Source organism: Garra rufa, chromosome 4 (assembly GCF_049309525.1).
Source record: "Garra rufa chromosome 4, GarRuf1.0, whole genome shotgun sequence".
Taxonomy (NCBI): Eukaryota; Metazoa; Chordata; class Actinopteri; order Cypriniformes; family Cyprinidae; genus Garra; species Garra rufa.
The window spans coordinates 21,073,188-21,085,681 of NC_133364.1; the positions used below are offsets into that span (position 1 = coordinate 21,073,188).

General features: G+C 36.2%; 1 protein-coding gene across 1 annotated transcript in view; it reads right to left on the minus strand.

Moving 5' to 3' along the window:
- Positions 1-12,494, minus strand: part of snd1 (staphylococcal nuclease and tudor domain containing 1) — a 234,779-nt gene that overhangs the window by 191,312 nt on the left and 30,973 nt on the right. The window contains exon 10 of the mRNA XM_073838844.1: positions 9,076-9,180. Within this exon, the coding sequence (XP_073694945.1) occupies positions 9,076-9,180 (105 nt within the window). The remainder of the gene's footprint in view (positions 1-9,075; positions 9,181-12,494) is intronic.

Genomic DNA, 12,494 nt, shown 5'->3' on the forward strand with positions numbered 1-12,494 from the left:
GTGATACTGCTATGTGTTAAAATAAAAATGAGTATTACATAAAAATACAATTCTTTTATAGTACACTTAAAAAATACAATGCTAATATTTACATTTTTACTTTTTTTTTTACTTTTTTATATGAATTTAACATTTTCAAACTTAAAACCAAGCTTTTATTTTGGCGGGTTGCCAGGAAATAAGTATCTGCATTGCCGGTTTTAATGCTGATGAGTTAAGTGCATCAGTGAATTAATAGAATGCCACAGTTTTGCATTTTGCTCTGAAACCAACAGATTTATGCATTCAGTTTGAATGGAAATCTAGTACTGTACTATAATTAGTTGATTTAAAACAGTGATTGTACATTAACAGCTGTCGACCAGTTCATGTCGACTATGAACTGTGAAGTACTTGCACTGCTGCTCAAAAGTTTGGGATCAGTAAGAATTCTTATATGCTCATCAAGGTTGCATTTACTTGATCAAAAATACAGAAAAAAAAGTGAAATATTATTACAGTTTAAAACAATTACATTTACATTATTTTACAACCTGTGATTCTTTTTCCAGGATTCTTGATGAATAAAAGGTTCAAAAGAACAGGATTTATCCAAAATATAAAGCTTTTCTAACAATATAAGTCTTTGCTACCGCTTTTCATCAATTTAACACATCCTTTGTGAATAAAAGTATTGATTTTTTCAAAAAAAAAAAAGAAAAAAAAAAAAAGAAGAAAGAATAAAATGTACTAACCCCAAACTTTTAGATGGTAGTTTATATTGCTACAAAAGATTTCTATTTTAAAACAATGCTGTTCTTTTCAACTTTTTATTTGTTAAAGAACTAATGAAAAAATATATAAATAAATAATCACAGGTTCCAACTAAATATTAAGCCACACAACCCTTTTCAACATTGATAAATCAGCATATTAGAATGATTTCTGAAGGATCATGTGACACTGAAGACTGGAGTAATGCTGAAAATACATTTTAAAATATATTGAATAGTTTTTGTTTCTTACCTCTGCTTTGCTTAGTTCTGGTTTACTGTTTTGAAAATCTAATTAAAAAGAAAATCATAAAAAAAAGAAAACAAATTGGCCCCCTAAGCTGAGACTATACGACCACCATGCCGTCACTAATAATAAGGCAATTAAGTAGCCACAGGAACGTAAAAACAGGGGTCCCAGCATTAAGCGACAAGATCGAAAGAAAGAGAAACACTGGACAGCAGCTGTCAGAGTTCATCTTCGTGTTGGTCAACACATCTGGCCCTAAATCCCCCCAAAGTCCTCACAGCAAGAGAGAAAGAGAAAGAGAAAGAGAGAGAACAGTACAGACAAACACACACAGAGCCCCGGGCTGGCCTGAGGTCAGGTTTGTCTCTTTGAGTTGAAGTGTTTGTACGGCATGCGCGGGGACAACAGTTTCACGCCCTGCGTTGAACTGAAGAGAGAGTGTTTAAAAATCAGGATGAGAAAGAGCGTGAGAAACAGATGCCTGGAAAGCAGGTAGTAGAACTGTCACACCGTGACACCAGACATGATGCGATAAAGCGACAAGCAATAAGAGCTCTTTCATGTTAATGTGAGTTTTTGTCCTAACCAAGCGGGAAGTAACAGGACATTTTGTCAGTTGCTTGTTTCTATTTACATAGCATTGGCTGGTTGTGTACTGTATATTACACACCAAATATGTTCTGCTTGACCGTTAGGTGCTTATAGAATAGGCACTGATGGAGCACTTGATGAATGAGAATGTCTAAGAGCCGGGGCATTTTTTAAACCAAACGGTACTACTGTGAACTGAAATTTTAGGGCGTATTCACACCTGTCTAGGTGACCTCAATTTTAAGTGTGCGTTTAATGTGATATCAGCTCTTAACTGCATACCAGCATGTTGTGAACCTTTAAACTCTATATTTTGTCTCTGTATGTGCTCATAATGTTCAGAACGCCATTACCGAGAGCCATTTTGATAAAACGCAATCAAAAGAGTGACTAAAAAAGTGTTTGCAGCTGTTCTGAAACCATTGTACAGCTGTTGTTTGAATATACGCAGTTTAAATTAATTACGACACTAATTTAAAAGTTGTTGTGTGCTGAACTACCGCAGACATGCTAGCCAGCATTGATTAGCTTGATGAAAAGATTAACAGAGATCTTCTTAGTTATGTAGCATGGTGTCAAGGTTAATGTAGCATTAGATTAAGAAGAAAAATATAGGTAGCCTCCCCTTTTCGATTGCAACGGAACAGCTCGTGAATGACTATCGACACATCTGCAAAGGGTCATTGTGTTTAATGGAGTGAATAAAACAAAACAAGAGCATTAGAGACTTCAACTTTTCTTCATTTCGACTCTTAGGATGATTCCTCAATACACTACATTAACTGTTTGTAGAAATTATAAAAAAAAAAAAATCAGAACCTGATCTCCATCAGGTCCCTTAGAACCAAGGAGACCGAACAAACACTATTAAAGGGATAGACAACAATGCAATTACCACATATAGGCCCAGAAAGGTAGTAAAGAACACAAGACTGAAACGGAAGAGAAGAAATTGTTGAATAAAGTTGTTATTCTCGTAGTTTTATAACATTACTGTTGAGCCACTGATGTCACATGGACTATTTTAACAATGTCCTTACTACCTTTCTGGACCTTGAACGTGGTAGTTGCATTGCTGTCTATCCAGGGTCAAAAAGCTCTCGGATTTCATCAAAAATATCTTAATTTGTTTTACGAAGACGAACAAAGGTCTTACGGATTTGAAACAAGTATTTAATGACAGAATTTTCATTTTTGGGTGAACTATCCCTTTAATGAAGTTTAACTGTTTGGTACTTGCTGACTCCCAGCTGACTTTTATTCAGACCATAGAAGCACAGGGTCACAGGTCAGATTTGCCATGACAGCATCATTATTGATGAAACCTCACATTCAAGGGCAGGCTGACCTCAATGAATGTAACGCGTTAATATAGGCACAACTTTGCAGACTCCCCTCACTCTCTCTCTCACCCTCGTCAAAGAGCGCAGCCGAGCAGGGAAAACATACTGCAAGAACATCTGGTGCAGAGATGCACTACAGAAGATACAGTCAGTAAACTGAACAGGAGTGCAGGTTTCAAAGGAGGAAGTACCTCCAGCACATCAATACCTCTACAACATAGCTGTGCCCGGAAAAACGCTGCCGTCGCAGCATATAAAAGGTAGACGGCAACATCAGTATCCTTTCTACTAAGATGCCTTTATCTGGTTGGTTTTTAAAAGCAGTGTAAATGTATCCTCGGCTGCCTATGGTAAAACAGCATATGATGCAGCAGTGAATTTACCTCCATTAGAAACATGAGAAAATATATAATGGATCCACTGTAAGGTCTCTTGTGAACGTGCATAGGAAAGTTAACAGAATATACGAGATGGAGATTACGGTTTATAAAGTTTAAAATACGGATATATTTTTACACAAATGCATCGATTTTCTTCACAAGGCCTTTATTAGGGCTGCCCCCTAACAGTCGACTAACCATTATTTAACAAGTGGCTTGGTCGACCAAAATTTTATTAGTTGCTTAGTTGCAAAAAAAAAAAAACATCCAAATTGTTAACGGCTGGTCCATGTGCTAATTTAGTACATCGGGCAGGACATCCAAACCCTTACCTATTATTCATCGACCTCAAATATGGCTTTTCATCTAAAAGATGTAAGTATTGTAAGTAATGTTAACCTAGAAAAATGTGCGCTATTCAAGTGTCTATGCGGAGTGTTGACGCTAAACAGCTCGCTTACTGCCTGACAGATGGAGGCGCTGGTGTGGTCATTTGCTCTTAAAATACTCCGTCATTTTTGGTCATACAGATAAAAGTAATCTTTTAACTCTGTAAAGACTCTACGTTTATTTGTGTGCACTCACAACAACAACAACAAATGTTGTGCTTCTGTAAAATAATTAAAGCAAACAGGATGCACTTTCTGCCGTCTCGGTCTCTGTGAACTTGAGCGTGACACTTCGAAACTGTCTATAACATTACTTGCCTTATAGACTAGGGGTGTGATACTGACAAAAAATATCCTGATATTTTCTGGGATTTTATCGATAACAATAATTAGATTATATTTTGCTGTGTGTTATTGTGCTTAAGGACTACCGTCGACAACTGACTCCTAAAGTTTTTGATATTCTTCATACTCTGTGTGGTTCACAGCAATGATAGAAATTATTCTTTTCCAATAAGTTTAAATTGATTTTACCTTAATTGATTTTTTTCTAAAAGTGTGCATCATCTTTTGAGTTGAATTCTAACTTTTAATCAGTCAATTAAAATAATTATTACCGAGCAAATTAAATCAGTATCAACAAAATTAATCTTTGCAAAAGTTGCATATGAAGTGGCATTTACATGCGTTTACACATGTTAATGCGGCTATATTTGAAATTATTTTAAAAGTGAAAAGATACTTTGAATGTGAAATTAAAACTGCCAGAAGGTGTCAGCAAGTCGCTTTTAACAAGTAAGTCACTGCGGTTGAACCGAAAAATTTAAACGGTTGATTCATTCAGGAATGAAACACTGTCAAGTTGCTCAAAACAGAGACACAAAAGTACTGTGGCTGTGTTTGGAATGATTTTTGTAGGCGAAATTAAGCAAAAACAGGAAATACGATGTCTAAAATGGAAGTCTTTTAATTTTATCTTCTTGTTTTACTAAACTGTCGTATAAAAATCAATATCACATTTGTAGTCATGCTGATTTTTGATATATTCAACTATATGAAATGATATAAACATATAAATTTTCTGCCCCCATATCTTGAATAATGTGATCATTCTAAATGCATTTTAATAGACTGAATCATGGAGTAAAAGAACACACTAACTGCGTACTTACTAGACTTCATCAAGTAATGTAACGTTATGCGTGCACTCTTTAGTTGTCTCTAGTTGTTTGTTTTTTGCAATATACTCGATAAAGTCAAAAATCACACATTAAAACAACAATTACGATATTATCGCAGACGATATATATCATACACCCCTATTATAGACGTGAAAAATATATCTAGAGAGTGAAGTGTCTACTTTTAAATGAACCAATTCAAAAAGAAAACAAATATTCTCAGATTATATAATTCATGTCAAACAAGCTTACAGGCATCACTAGTGCGGAGATGACAAATCAGTGTCAGCGGAAAACAAAGAAAGCACTAGTTTATCAAATTATTAAAATATTAATGCAGTCTCCTTGCTGGTTTTCCCTGACACATTCATAATTATTATATCTGCCAGTACACTGTGGCAAGCTTTTTTGTGCAAGCTTGAGCGCTTATTAGTCAATGTAGGCAATTAAAGGCTCAGTATTATGATTTATATGGTTTATTAATAAACATGCAATTAATAGTCGACTAATCCTTACAATGAACGACTACTAGTCGACCCGAAAAATATTTTAGTCGAGGGCAGCCCGCTGAGCCGTGTGGAGTACTTTTTATGATAGATGCACTTTATTTTGCTTTCAAATCTCAACACCCATTCACTCTCATTATAAAGCTTGGAAGAGCCAGGACATTTTTAATATAACTCTGATTGTATTTGTCTGAAAGAAGACAGTCAAATACACCTAGGACGGCTTGAGGGTGAATAAATCAAGATTTTCATTTTGGGGTGAACCATCCCTTTTATATATCTCTAAAGCTCACAAGAGTTTGTTTTAGATTTTTAAATATGATTTTATGGCATTGTGAAATGTGGTCTGAAACCAAGATCTGTAGTTAAGTCACCGATTGACTGTGGAGCAAGGCTGCTGCCATAGGTGTCAGACACATGCATACAACCAAACACCGGCGGATGGTCACCATGGTATTATGATAATTACATCACACTGCTTGATACACAAGCACCCGCCATCTGATCTACCTTCTGTAGCATGAAAAGACTGTAATAAAAAGGGATTTAAAGTTTTCTGAGGAAAATATAAAAGATGCTTTGTCTGTGCCAAACTCACCACAATGCAACATTGTTATGGGTGGTTGCCAAGCCATTGTTATGCATTTGTCAGTTAGGGGTAGCCTTAATGAGATAGTTCATCCAAAAATGAAAATGCTGTCAATTTACTTACCCTCATGTCATTCCAAACACACAAAAAAAAAAACTTACGCTTAATAAAAGAGAGAATATTTTGACTAAACAGTTTTGGTTAATACTGGCTTTGGCTGTATAGACAAAAACAGACGTTTCTCAAAATATCTTCTTTTAGAGAGGTTTATAACAACAGGAAGGTAAGTAAATGAGAGTTTCATTTAATTTATGGGTGAACTATACCTTTAAGTAAAACAGTAATAGTGATACATTATTAACAAAAACATTTGTGACCCTGAACCACAAAATCAGTCATATTGGTCAATTTTTTGAAATTGAGAATATATCAGTTAATAAGCCTAATAGATAAGCTTTTCATCGATGTATGGTTTGTTAAAATAGGACAATTTTTGCCTCGAGATACAACTACTTGAAAATCTGAAATCTGAGGGTGTAAAAAAAATCTAAATACTGAGAAAATTGGCTATAAAGTTGTCCAAATGAAGTTCTTAGCAATACATATTACTAATCAAAAAATAGGTTTTGATATATTTACAGTAGGAAATTAACAAAATGTCTTCATGTAACATGATCTTTAATTAAGGGGAGACGCTGCAAGCAAAAACACTGTTTTTTCATGCACCTGTCAAGTTTGAGACCGAGCTTTTTGTTTTGTTTTAAGTTTTTTTAAGTGTTTTTTCAGACTAGTGGAAAGAAAACATCCAAAAGACACTGTTAAGTGTTTGTTTTATAGCACTTTATCTATTTGTGTCAATAGTTTTCAATTACAATATATATTTTTGAAAGGCAGTTTTCTCAAAATGAGGTTTTTCTCCTAGACTGAGCCATAAAATATCCACTTTAGTAGCACTTACACACACCAAAGTTTACATTTTTATTCCTGACGATATCCTGAAAGATTTTACAGAGGAATTTGTTCATATATAATTTGCTGGATTTTATACAACATTTTATTCCTCAAAAAAAACTGTAAAAATAAATAAATAAAATCTATCGTTTTCTGCCTGTTCTAAGTATTTTCTGAATTATGGAGTGACAAAATGAGATACCCAAAATTCCTTCTGTAAAAAGATTTGACTCTGATGTCAAAAAAATTAAACAAGTTTTGAAACTGACTTCATCCAGTGTTTGGTTTTGTACTAGAAATGTATGCAAATTAGGGCATATTTCATTAAACAATGCCTCATTTGCATATTAAAACCTTTTAGTAAACTTACTGAAAACTGAAACTGAAAAGCTACGCAATATCGCGTTCAAAATCGAATGCGATTCATCCGCGATTTTGAGCGCGATTTTGCGTAGCTTTTCAGTGATCGACGGCTCAGTGTTTTAATTACCACGCCATCTGAACGCAGGTGATGGAGATTTACTACTAATCACAGAACCGGCTTTACTGATGAGATACGCATGACAATCGCATGCGATTTATTGCACAGCCCTACAAAAATGTATGCAATTAATGTAATCAATCAACCAAGTAAGGTGATAACTATTAGTTTTTTTTTTTTACCCTATTCACTTGCAGTGTCTTGCCTTAAAATCCTAATGATTTTTGACATAAAAGAAAAAAAACGATAATTTTGACCCATACAATGTTTTGTTGGCTATTGCTACAAATATACCCGTGCTACTTATGACTGGTTTTGTGATCCAGGATTATGAAAGCTAAAAAGCTGAAAACTGAACAAAGAAACAGTCTGAAATGACACTAACATCATCTCATCAAAATAGCTAGAATTCTAAGAATCCAAATTATCGGTTTCCCGCCTCTTTGTCAAAAATCAAGCTTTCAGGCTTATCTTTCGAGAAAAATCAACTAGTCAAAATACTACAAAAACAAAAGAAACCCATTTTTAAAAAGCTCTCCGCTTCTTCTTGTGCTTCGGAAGCACGTTTGAGATCTAAATACATCCGTAATCTTTATTGTTTTGTAATCATCTCTGATCTGATTAAAGCCATCTTTAAGCTGCCAGGATAGAAACACGCTGTGATCCGAATGCTCGCTGCAGCCCGGTATCCATAGATACAGAGCCACAGCTCCGCATTCCAGCTTTCTGTTTACATGTGCATGACAAATTGCGACTCTGAAAAGCCTCCTTTAAAAATAATCACAAACTTCATTAAAGATTTGGAACATATTGCTGCATCTATCAAAAGTACAAGAACACGAAATTATTTTCCCACAAAAATGTGCACGCAACTGCAGTGTGCAATGTGTTATTTAAAGCCCTGCCTAATAAACTTCATGTCTAATTTGTTAAATCCCCACCAAAGCTAATTTTTTTTAGCATGCTGAATCATCGTGTCTTATTACAGAAGGTCAGGGGTCAGAAAGAGGGTGGATAATTGCAGTGAGATGTTCACACTCCAATATTAACCGCTTTTAGTTTAACACAGTTTTTTCTAAAACACACACACACTTAGTTAGACAAAGCACCCATTAGACATCAACTCTCATTAACAGTCTTAATGGGCGTGAATAAGAACGGACAAGCACATTTCTGAGCATTTGAAAGCTGCAAAAGCGTGTGTGCGCATACGCAGCACCGCAAAATGACGTTTCCATATTAATTTGCTAACATCCAGCAAATCAAAAGTGAGCATTTGAGAATTGCATTGGATTGAGTGGACGCGTATGACGTTAATAGATGAGGAAGAGAGATTCGGCGAGAGCGTGTGCTCATTACAGGAGTAGATCTATAGGGCTTTTGGCTGCAGTGCAGCACTTGTGTGTCAGAGCGAGTGGAGGGGAGGAGGGCCGGTGGGCTTCTGTCTCTAGCTCCCCCTGGTGTCCGCTAAACACACGCTCTGAGATCTGAGCGTGAAAGATGCATGAAGGGAGGAGATCTGTGCTTTTAAGAGATGGAGGGGGAGAGAAAACCTTCACATCAGCACTTTGCAAACAGTGTAACAGACAGCCGGCACCCTGTGGATTCAGTAATGGCCTTAGTGACAGGGATATCCAAGGACAGACATGCCTTAACTCATACCTCGCCTTCAAGCCTCGGGGGCCTGATGCTGGACAGGTGAATGGTCTTATTTTCCCCAGAGTTCAGCTTCACCACGATGGCATCTGCATTCACGACTTGCATCACCTGTACAAAAGAGCAAAAGGAAACTTTAGTAATGCAGAGAACGATGAAGACAGAAAGGTCAACCAGTTAGCAATGAATTCTGGCATAACAAACTCGCAGCAGGTTTGACATTATGATATTTGGTCATGAGACAATCAAGAACCAATGACATTTGATACTACTGATGTCCAAACTCCACAAACGAAACCATATTTGACTCAAACAATAGACAATATTGTGCTGAGCATGTTATTGTGCTGGTATATTAGCAAGTTTAGGACTGCAGTGGACAACTGACTCTCAAAACTTCTGATATTCTTCATATTTTTACCTTCATAAGGCTATCTTTTGTAACGTAATTGAATGTATGCATCATGTCAAATTCTTACATTTAGTAAGACACTACAAGGCTTTTACCAATCAAATGAAATCAGTATCAACAAAATTTGCATTTGCAACACAGAGGTGGCACGGACTCCGCAACTGAAGTGGAATTTAGATGCATTTACATCTGTTTAATGAAGGACATTAGGGCTGTCCCCGAATAGTCGAAGATTCGATGCATCGATATGCGGAGCCTGATTCGATCACCGATCTCACAGTCGAATCTTCGTGGGTGAAACGAGCATCATACCATTTTGCCAATATGGGGGTGCTCAATGTCTAATTGCACACAGAACTACTGGTTTTGTACGGTTATATTAAGTTATATACAGCCTTTGATTATGATAATGCAGTAAAAACAAAAGTGAAAAGAAAGAAGCGTTCAGTAAATATTTTTAACGTGTTTGTGAATAATTCCAACCACCCCTGTGACAAATTTAATTTTCACTTTCTCTGATGCATGACGAGATGAGGACCATCTTGACGCGTTTTTGCAGTTGGAGGCGCCTCTTTTGAATGGTTTTCTGTTGGCAGTGAGCGTTCTGTGCCCTGTTTATGCGCCCCCGGCTGCTGCGCCTCGCGTTTTGCAGGAGCGCTCTGAGCGCCTGAAGTTGAAAAAAAAAAATCAACTCTGAGCGGAAAAACACCCAACGTCATTCGCGTTCTTTTCCATTGTCCAATCGAATGAATGGAGATGCGGGTCTTCTGTTGTGATGGCGAAAGTTTACCGTTGCTTAAAAAGTCCGGAGACTGCAAGAAATGGAGGAGAAACCTTTGGTGTCTATCGTGGGTAACCCGGAGCTGTATTATTTAGGGTTTCTGCTAATATGACAGTTTACTTAACAGCAAAAAACTAAGTTAGAGCGCTCGCGCTATAATCCTTTGAATTGACTGACAGGACAGCTGTTTTGGTCGTTGCTTAGCAACATAAAAAAACCGCAGCACACTGCTCTTTCATTAAAAGTCACCAAAAAAGCAGTGCTGTGCGCCTCGCGTTTTTAGAACTAAAAGACGCGTTCTGTGTTTTTATTTAAACCTAAATAAGTTTGTCTGTCAGTTGGCAGGCAGTTTTGGTCGCTTATAAAATAAAATAAAAATAGTTTTACCCTCCTGCTGACTATAGTGTCGTGCCCCTCCCAACCCATTCACACACGCACATAAGATGATTCGACTATCGGTCGACTATAGAAAGATTCGAAAATTCTGATTCGACTATGAAAATTCATAGTCGGGGACAGCCCTAAAGGACATAAATGAATTTAAATCACTGCATGATTGAGTCATTCATTCAACCGATTCGTTCAAACAGCTAATTGATTTGGTAACGAAAGACTGTCGCAAAACAGTTCTGCTGTGGCTTTGTTTGGAACTATTTTTCGTTGATGAAAAACAGCAAAAATAGGAACTGTTGAGTTTAAAATTAGACAATTAATATTAACTCTTATTAGACTTTACGTAAAATCAATCATCAGATGTGTGACATATTGTCATAAGGGTCAATTTTTTTTTTTATTGAAATGCATACATCATTTGAAAGCTGAATAAATAAGCTTTCCATTTATGTATGGTTTGTTAGGATACAACTATTTGAAAATCTGGAATCTGAGGGTGCAAAAAAAATCTAAATATTGAGAAAATCACTTTTAAAGCTGTCCAAATGAAGTTCTTAGCAATGCATATTACTAATCAAAAATTAAGTTTTGATACATTTACAAAATATCTTCATGGAACATGATCTTTACTTATATATAATATCCTAATGATCATTTTGACCCATACAATGTATTTTTGGCTATTGCTACAAATTTATACCCCTGCTACTTACGACGGGTTTTGTGGTCCAGGGTCACAGTCATTCAGGGGTATTTTTGCCCCCTTTCCTTAAATTTTAGGGGAATTCTAAATGTATTTTAATTAGTGGTGGGCCGTTATAAAAAAAATATCGCCGTTAATCTATTCTCAAATTTGGGTTAGGAGCTGGGTCTAAACTACGCAAGCTATGATGACTTTCACCTTGATAGTTTAACGCGGATGTATACCGAATATGGTCGCGCGTTTAAGTCTCCTCCACCAAAACACAGACAGGATTGCGTCGTCCTCCATTCATGAAAACAGAATCTACTATAGCACGAAATGCCACGTAAATTCGTCGTTTTTTTGGATTCATAAATCAAATGTTGCTCTGTCACTTAATTCAAATCGCGATATGGACTAGTGTATGTGAAAACTGAAATGCAAAAAGACCGTTTTAATATGAATCTGATATGTTCCGTTTGCCTAGCTGTATGTATGCATGGCGGAGACGAGCTTTTACTACACGCATTCTGAAACCCACGTGACGCTCCCGGTAATTTTTGGCATTTTCATCTCACATGAACAAATAAACTCAATCTCCCAAACTGCTGTGAGTGTCACTTTTACCGTTTCATTTGAGAAAACTAGCATCATATCATACTGTATACACAGAAACTTCATGGCAACCTGTCAAAATAAAAGTACGGTGTAACATGTAATGGGCTGGGTAGATGTTGACGTTAAAAAAACACAATCTAATAGGTAGAAACAATAATTTCATTGTTAGTTAGTTAGTAAACACAAGTACATCTAATTGAACATAATTTATTTTCATCAACAAATTATCATAGAACAGCTTTATGAGCTTTATGATCCATTCTCAAAGACTTACTTTTAGTCATTATTTGGGTAGCACACATATTCTGAATGCCTTCAGCAGAATTCAAATTAGCCATTTTAATCTAGATTAATTCGAAGATTTAATCTAGATTAAAAAAATTAATCTATGCCCACCCCTAATTTTAATAGATTAAATCACACAGTGAAAGCGTACTCTTAACGTGCTTGCACATTGTCTAACCTACATCTCAGTGTATATGTGCACAATCTGAGTGTGTTTTTGTTGGGTTGTTGCGATATACTCCATCTCAAATCGC